The sequence below is a fragment of the Austrofundulus limnaeus genome, unplaced genomic scaffold (assembly GCF_001266775.1).
Source record: "Austrofundulus limnaeus strain Quisiro unplaced genomic scaffold, Austrofundulus_limnaeus-1.0 Scaffold156, whole genome shotgun sequence".
In the NCBI taxonomy this organism is placed as follows: Eukaryota; Metazoa; Chordata; class Actinopteri; order Cyprinodontiformes; family Rivulidae; genus Austrofundulus; species Austrofundulus limnaeus.
In genome coordinates, this window is record NW_013952558.1 from 254,528 (window position 1) to 263,760 (window position 9,233).

General features: G+C 39.0%; 1 protein-coding gene across 5 annotated transcripts in view; it reads left to right on the forward strand.

The window, feature by feature from the left end:
• LOC106523421 (protein furry homolog-like) overlaps positions 1-9,233 on the forward strand; it is a gene marked incomplete at its 5' end in the record, with an annotated part of 58,896 nt that overhangs the window by 2,503 nt on the left and 47,160 nt on the right. For all 5 annotated transcript variants that reach the window (XM_014016822.1, XM_014016824.1, XM_014016825.1 and 2 more), the window contains 8 exon segments: positions 968-1,080; positions 1,166-1,316; positions 1,393-1,496; positions 2,827-3,009; positions 5,733-5,943; positions 6,235-6,356; positions 6,434-6,621; positions 6,736-6,830. In XM_014016822.1, coding sequence (XP_013872276.1) covers positions 968-1,080; positions 1,166-1,316; positions 1,393-1,496; positions 2,827-3,009; positions 5,733-5,943; positions 6,235-6,356; positions 6,434-6,621; positions 6,736-6,830 — 1,167 coding nt within the window.

Here is a 9,233-nt window from a genome sequence, read left to right on the forward strand (position 1 = left end):
CATCGGAGGAGTCTTCGGTTTTGGACGTCCTTCGTCGCGGCGCTGTGACGTATGCGGCCGACAAATTCGACCTTCGGAGGACCCATCCTGCAGTTTTGGAGACAGCCTCTATCACCTTATATGTATTAGCTCAGCGCTAGCTCAAAAGCTAACAAGCTAAACTGAGGTCCTCCATCCATATTTTCAGTTACAGGGAGTCATTTTTGTGTTCCCCTCTCTGTCATGTGGATGGAGGACCTCAGTGACCTCAGTATATAGTATATGGTGATAGCGTTGGCGATAGGACGAAGGCTAACAGGCTAAGCTGAGGTTCTTCTTCCATGAAGCAGCTCTGTTGTCCTCCATCCATATTTTCAGTAACAGGCTGAGTCATTTCTACCTTCTCCTCTCTGTCAACGCTCTCTGGTTTCATTTAAAAGAGCCGATCGTCAGATATTGTCCAAGATTAATCTTCAGGGTAGATATAGCTCGCTAGCAGCCTCGCACCGAGTACCTATCCACGTCATCTTTTACCCAGAATGCTTTGCGTGTAAATTAAATGGCCCCATCCATGTAATATATTTTTTAAATTTTCGTTTAAAATTTATAGAAACTAAACAGCCTAGTGTTTTTACAGTCTTTATTTTACAGTTAAAATAAATGTTTATTAAATAAAGTCTAATGTTACTATTGGCCTTTATCATTTAAAAAGACCAGTCTTTTCTCTGAAGCAGGAACAGCTGATCATTAATCAGTTCAGTCATGTTAAATATTTCATCTACTTTTTGAACTCAGCTTTAAGGTAGYAACAGAGAGAGAATAGTTTTCTCTGTTTTTATTGGAGGAAAATGTTGCCTCTGAAGGAGTTGTCTCTTTAAATCAGGGACCAGTGGTTAGACTGGTAGAAGTGGGTAAYTGTGAGGCAGAAACCTGACATAAACCCAGTTTGTGGTGTGCAGACTGAGCTGACAGAGTTTTTGTTGTACAGTTACACCCATCTGGACATCTACTCGGGTCTGAACAGCAATCTGAACCGCCAGCACCACCGTCTGGAATCTCGCTACAGCAGCAGTTCTGGAGGTTCCTATGAAGATGAAAAGAGTAAGCAGAACATCCTGCCTCTCGCTCACTCAGCAGGATTTTTCAAATGTTGCTCCACCTGAGACTGTTTTTCTGTTTTGTCCAGGTGACTCCATGCCGCTTTATGCAAACTGGCGTTTGAAAGTGATGGATCACAACCAGCCAGAGCCTCTCCCCTTCCCTCCAACAGGGGGCTGCTGGGCCCCTCTAGTGGACTATTTACCAGAGACTAACACACCTGCCATACCYCTTCACAGGTTCACCAAATGCAGCTTTTCTTTTCAAAATAACGTCGCTYTTCTGTCAAACCAACACACTGCTTGTGTTTTTCAGGTGTAATATTGCCATCATCCTGCTGACAGATCTTATTGTTGACCATGGGGTCAAAGTAGAGTGGACTGCCTATGTGTATCTCTTGCTACATGCTGTGTTTATAGGTAATTTGTTTCTGTTTGGGCCTTTCCACAAACTCTACAATGAAGGTTTTATAGACTTTACTGAGTCGTTAGATCCAGAAGTGCTTTATTAAAAGGCCTAACATTCCTCTCACATACTACCATACCACATTTTCTGTTCAGCTCATTAACATTACAGCATTTTTACGTCTAAAAGAGGCTTCCAGCAGATTAATGATCCCATTTTCAATGCAGACAACTTTAATGTTGGACACAATGGGCCTCATGCAAGAACCGTTCATATGAACAGATTTGTTCTTAAGTTGTGCGTACGAGTGATTTAGGAGAATTTGTGGCATTCACCAATTTTCTCCTATTCTAAGATTTTTTTCAGCTACGGACAAATTTCACGTGTGGTCCAGACCTGTCGTATATTTTATGAGCAGTCAGTCTGCTGTTATCCAGACTGTAATAATGAAGAGTAATGACATAAATTGGTTAAATTAAATGAAATTGGCTATTAGTGTACAGTGTGTACTGTACACTACAACAGTAGTGGTGGGGGGGGGGGTTGCTCTTCTGAATAAATTAAAATTATTTAGCACTTAAATAAAAAATATTTGACCAAATAAAAACCAGAGCAGGACTAGAGAGAGATGAATATGATTTAGATTTTTTATTTCTGTGTCTGTATATACGACCCATAGGAGACACAACATTAACAGCAGGCATCATTTCATTCCTCGGCTTTAGCAGCTCCTTGAATTCCACAGCTGGCGCTGCTAAAAAGACAGATTTTCTTTTCTGGATCTCTGACAGCAGGACTTCAATCTCCYAACTTGTGAAGTTCTTCTTTTTACTTTGCGAAGCCATTTATGACTGAACACTTCCTGGTATGTGGGGCAGGAAACGTAGCCTTATATGGTGTTTTTGGGGTGGTAATTATGCTAATCACCTCTCCTCATGCACGAGCAGCTGATACTGTACACATTCATCAGCTGATGATGCTCATTTACACACTTTTCCTGAAGATAGAGTTTGTTGAATCTGACGTGGCATGTTCGTACGAACGCTTCATACGAACAAAAGTAAGAGAAATTTAGGATAAGAATACAAACATGTTCTTGCATGAGGGCCTAGTGTTCATAAGTTGTCACAAGCTGTCTAAAATATTACAGTGTGACAGGGCTGTCAGTTTTGTGTTTGCTATTATCGATAAGCTGTGGGAGCCATCTTGCATTGTGTTAAATTCAAAGGGTATAGATGTACATTGCAGTTAMTACTTTCTGAGAGTTTTGTTAAAGTCAGTCCAGTGGTTTGAAGATACTTTGCTAAAAGACAAACAGGGTTACATTTGCTCCTTTCTTCGCAGGCTTTGATCACCAGCACCCAGAGGTCTACGAGCACTGCAAACGCCTGCTGCTTCACCTGCTCATTGTCCAGTCTGCCAGTAGCAGTGGTCCGTCTGTGGCCAAGGTGCTTCTACAAAACAGAGACTACAATGATCTACGAGTTCTAACTGTGAAACCAGCAACCCCCGAGCGCAACCTTACAGGTCAGTCCTGCAGGTGGCGTCAGGACAAAGAAACGTGGGGATTTTCTCCTAGCCGTTAGTAGGACTACAACTGATGACAATGATGATAGTCCACTTCAATTAGTKGATTAGTCAACGATCATTTCTGTCACAACGTCCATCTATGCTTCCTGTGAGCTCACCTCCTATTCAGCTCTAGCACACACACATCTCACCTGCACAGATCTGTGATCTCACCCTGTCGCCTGTTGCATCGTCTGCTGTGCTTTACAGAGCGGCACGCCACATTCTTCTTCTTTTGTAAATAAACCGCAGACAATAGAAGCGATTCTGCCCCCTGCAGTGCATAGATTGTGTTGCAGTTATAAATGAACATTTAAAGGGCCTGTGATATCAAATTTTAGTAATAAACTTGAATGCATTTTTGTAAAGAGAACATTGATAACATATTGCAAAACAAATTTCAAGTCGCTGAGGTGAACAGTTATTGAGATATTTGCATGTGAAGAAACAGGAAGTGATGTCAAAGGGTAATGTCAGCATGTAAACAGAGCATTGTTACAAAAGCCAACGAAACAGACTATAGATGTAGAGAAGAATCTGATGTTTCCTTAGATTATTTTTAGTCATTATCAAAGAGAGACGAAGAAGAGTAAAATTTTAAATAATTTTGTTTTATTAATGAGTTCCCCTTTGATGTCACTTACTGTTTCACTTTGGCTGAGCCAAATCCAAAAGAAAATAAGCAAGTTATGTGACAAAATGGGTAAAATCATGTGTATTATGTCAATTTTCTTAAGTATAAAGATGTTTTCTTTGATTTTTTTTTGTATTTGATGGATAGGCATGTCACAGGTACTTTAACGTGGGTAAATCACATGATGAGTTGACATTAAAATGCTACACTAGAAGTTTATTCAAAAATCTCTTCCTTGCAATGAGCAGAAGTTTCCACCAGGTCTCTGATCAGGTCCTGTCTGTCTGTCAGGGCTGAGCTAACCTGTCCTTTGACATGTGTACAAGTTCACTCAACTTCACTCTGGATCTGTGCAGTACCACAGAGAGTAGCTGCTCTTCAGTAGCATTGTCACTAAGAAACAAGTAGAAATGCTGACAAAAGAAAGGTCTTCTCTGTTATATCACTGGTTGTACATTGGCTCATCAGTAATACTAATTCCTTTATACAYGCTGCTCACCTGGAAGCTAAAAACAGCTCCACTGGCAGGGGGTAGAATGAAGTAGATAATTTCCTTTATTCTGGTGTATTTTAACAGGCTGTTAAACAGACTTTTACCTATATAAGTAAACACTTGGTGAGTATTCTATAAATCAAGTGGAATGAATTTGTTAAGCAACAGACACAGTGGAGGGTCCAAAGAAATTAGATTTAAATGTGAGGGGGACACAAGTAATTACTGTGATGCCTTTTAAAAAAGTCAAAATCTACATTTTAAAAACATTTACAAGGAACAAGTTTTCTCCGTTTTAAAGCCTCTATTAATTTTGAAACAGTTTGATTTGCTTGTTGTTTACTTTTGTGAACAAAAACTAATTATAAAAAACCCAAACTGGAAATAAAGATTAAAAATGCAGATARGAACTACATACATTGTAGTATTATCCCAAACTATTCAGTTATTTGTTTTTTAACGACAGATTAGTTTTAATAAATATAATTTTAGTTGAGAGAGAAAATGGCACTACTTGGAGAAAACCCACTCCTGCATGGGGAGAACATGTAAACACACTTCCTTAGTAAACATGTTGCTCGACTAAATACAACTGTGCAACTGTGCTGCCTCATGTTAGATTTAGATTTATTTTAATTATTAATTTAAAATATATCTATGTATATAACCTCCTGAGAACCTCCATCTTTACTTGAGAACATTGGTTTTAAACTGATTGTTTTTATTCAGAGGGACTAGATTAGAAATTTTGTTTTTCTTCTTAAACAAAAACATATATTTCTGTTTTTGACTCTGAATTGTCAAAAGAGGTGTTTACTATTCAGCGATGGTGAAAACGGGATGGTTTTTTTTATGTCAGACCATATAAGCAGCTGAAACACACCACCCACCACCAGTTGCTCCAACAATAACGTTAGCTTGCTAATGCGCTTAGCGGTGCTGCGAAGAAACATGTCCCCAGGGAAACAGTTCACTGGCAGCCACGAAAAAACGTTCCGCACATGTTCAGGCTATTTACACCGGTATTCAGAAAAGTCATATCATAACAAAAAATAAAAACCGGTTTTCGGTACAAAACGGTATACCGCCCAGCACTAATGTTTATACATTTATGCGGTGTACGAATCCTTAATATCTAAGGGGAAATAAAAAAGGAAAAAGCTTGGGACTCGAGGGTAAAACTGGAGGGCAACAAGTTTGGTGGTGCCCTGCTCTTGGGTTTTTATAGACAGTTGTTAGTCCAGTCATAGAAGAGGTAATGAAAGGACAGAATTTGATTTGTAGAATTAAGAAATCATTTTTAGATGATAAACTTGAAAACAAATGGAAAAAATTTTTAAGTATTATTTCTTGTATTCTTTTAGTTTACTGTTATTTGCACTCACCAATAAAATACAATACAAATATAAAAATCACACCACTGTAGAAATGCTTGTGAAAAGCTTTTTTTTATTTCAGAGATAAAACAGAARAAATCTGCATATTTGAATGTGTGAAAGTATAATATTTTTATCGTAAAACTGTAGGAAGTGTTGACAATGTGTGTTTTTACAGTTTCTGCAGGAACTCAGGATATTTTGGCAGATTTCCAGCCGTCACCAGTGACAGACTCTGGTCTCAGCATTAGCTCCACGTCCTCCAGTATAAGTCTCGGGGCAGGGGGTAGTACTCAGTCCCACTTATCCCCCACACTGCTCACTGAGGCAGATGTTACAGCTGAGCACGACGAGGTGGCCAAAGCTCTTATTGAGTTTATTACATCAAGGTGAGGACAGAGACAACACAAATATCTCACATCTTCTTCATATTTGTTGTATAATGTGTATTCTGAGACAATATTAGTGAAGTAGTTTTTGAAAGTACGGAATGTTTTACTTATTGTGGACGATGATTTTGCTTTCATGCTCCCAGCAGTGTGTAACAGGACGGGGTATTTTAACTTTGCGTGGCTTTGATTTGCTGTGATGTGTGTTTCCTGGTGTGGCAGCTGTCATGAAGTGTTTCACTGTAACACTGCACGCTGTCTGATCTGTGTTCACCCTGTCTCGACTTGCAGAAAGCGAGGTCCGCTCTGGAATCATGAAGACGTGTCGCCCAAGAACCCCAACATTAAGAGCGCCGAGCAGCTTAGTGTTTTTGTCCGACACGTGGTGAACATCTTCAAACAGTCGCAGACAGGTCTGTCTGCTCCCGGTCCGCCCTGGTTTCTGTGTGTTTTGGACTGGATGTATTTATCTTTGTGTTCATTTCTTTAGATGTCCAACTGGACTCCATGCTGAGTGAAGTGGCTCTGAGAACAGCTCTGTCCTGCTCTTCTCGCCACTACGCCGGCCGCTCCTTCCAGATTTTCAGAGCACTTAAACAACCTTTGACTTTGGCAACGTTGTCTGACATTCTGTCCCGTCTGGTTGAGACTGTAGGAGACCCAGGAGAGGAGGCTCAGGTCAGGAGCAACCTGAAGATTAATGCTCATCTTTTGTTTCTCTCAAAGTTTTCTTTAAGTGTTATATACTGTATTTGAACTTGTGTGTGTCTAATTGTTTTTTTTTGTCCTTAGGGTTTTGTCATTGAGCTACTTCTGACATTAGAATCGTGCATTGACACTTTAGCAGACTCCATCAAAAACTATGACCTCCTTTCTGCTGTAGCACAGTAAGTTCTCCCACRAGCAGCTTTCTGTTGACGTTTGATGTTTTCTCACTTTAAATGGTATAATTAGAGGTATTAAAAGGGGACCTATTATGGTTCCTTGAACAAGTTAGGATACATTTGTGGGCTATTCAAAACATGTTCACTAGATTTAAAACTAGGGATGCAAGTTATCCATTAATGGATTAATCTAAAGTTGATTGATCTTATCGATCGACTAACGAATGATAAGCGGCAATTTTCCTAAAAACCTAACATTTCTRTTGAATCAAGAGTCTTTCTATAACATCAAGGGCTAATTTTTTACACACTAAATAAAAAAGTACAGTATTTTAACAATTCATTGTGCCTGCTGTGTGAGTAAACACTGACTGAATGAACAGAAAAATGGGGATTTCTCTCACAGTATTAAACTTGGACATATTTATAAAATATAACAAAACAGGAATCTGTTAAGTTGCTAGTTGAAAAAAAAAAAAGTAAAACACTTAATCCACCCTTAAGATGAAAAACTTATTTAAACACAGGGTAATATTTTAAGATTAACTCAAAAACAAAATGAGAACATAATAAAATATCTTTCTTTGAAAGATGTGTGATACAAATGAGTACTGGCAATAGTTTGTTTGTTTGTTTACACACAGTCTGCTTCTATCTTAGCTGGGCTGCTGGACATGTCATGATCTGACATCAGTTACTATTTATTAGATTGGTTCACTGGCCGGGTTATGCCACACAGATTAGATTAACTTCATATTTTTAGCAACTGTATCGGTTTTGTTTTGTTCTTTCACACGGAGTTAAACTCAACGAGAGGAAGCTAACGTTAGCTAAAGTTAGCTTATCGTTCTGTCGTCCTGCTCTCTTGTTTTAAGCGTCATACTGCTTGATGGTCCAGTACAGCCTTCAGATCTTTTCTTTTGGGTCCATGATTATTGTTGTGTCACAAATAAAACTAAATAAGACTCGCGCGTTTGTGGTCCCACCCACATTATTGAGACAGCTTTCTGCTGCTCAGTTCAACAGYGCCGGGGTAGAGCAGCAGCGCCCTCTGCTGGATGAATTCAAAACTACACCAAAAATAAGGTTTAAATGGATGTTTTCAACTAAACGAATGGAAGAAACTTTAATCTAATAAACCATTAATTGTAAATCGATTATTTGTTTGCTTCCCTATTTAAAACACAAAGTCATTTTCAGATAATGAGGCTTCACCTGGTCAGTTCTGCCTGTTCTGAATGGCACTTCAGAAAATGGTTACGAGTACCAGCATTTACACAATGGTACAACAGCAGTAGACAGGTTGCGTGCAGTGCCCCCCCCCCAGTTGAGGGCTTAGCAGGGACAGACTAGAGCTCCGACCAAAGTCAGACGCTTTGGTACCGGGGAGGCCAGCGTGAGTTGTGCCTCCTCTGTTGTTGATGACAGCCGCACATTATTTTTCAGCATTGGTTTGTGCTAAATGACTAATCATGTTCATGCCAAACAGGAACACTAAACACACAACACATCACTTACATAACATCATCTGCAGATATGTGATGAACAATAAGGACAGAAGTTTCCTTCTGTTGAAAGTTTGGGTAAATCCTGCTGTTAGTTTTCAAAGGAGTCCATGGTGAAATTATTTGAACAAACTAAAACCTTCTTTGGCAATATCACAGAGACATTGCCATCAAAAATAAAATTAAGCCACGCCTCTCTGTTCTCCATGACTGTTGTAAAAACAGCAGAACTAATATGGTCGTCCTGTGAAGAAGTAGGCGGAGCCTCTGCTTGGGTTATCAAGGCTGGGCTCACTTTGGCATTGCTGGGTTTGCTGACACTAACAAAACATTTACATATTGCCAKAAAAACAGCTGGGAGTATTTTTTGGTAGTTGAACTGTTTCTGGAATCAGTGCAGACCATAGACTTGAATAAGAACACTAGACTGAGCCCCGCCCATCCTGTCCACTGGTAGCGTCTGTAACAGCATGGAGGAGCAGAAACAGACCAAACAGGGTCGAACCGGATCTGTTTCACAGGTTATCGGTCATGTTTTTTACAATAAATTAATAATTATGTTAATTTCATTCAACAATCATGTAAAACAGCAGATTTATACCAGAAAAATATATAATTTATAAGTAATGATATAAACCAGACCTGAAGTCAGCCTGTAGCTAGTTGAAAAATGATGACTTCAGCTAGAAATAAAGTATATTTATTATTTCTACTTACTGTCATAAAAAATAAGCACATTTATATTTACCAGTCAACAGTTAGAAAATGTTCTCTGGTTATAGGATGAAACTTGTCTCTATTAGCTAACCATCTTCTTAACATGTCAGGTTCCTCTAACAGAAACCTAAAAATACTCACATTTATAATATTATTTTACACTCTGTAGGTCTAAATATTAATC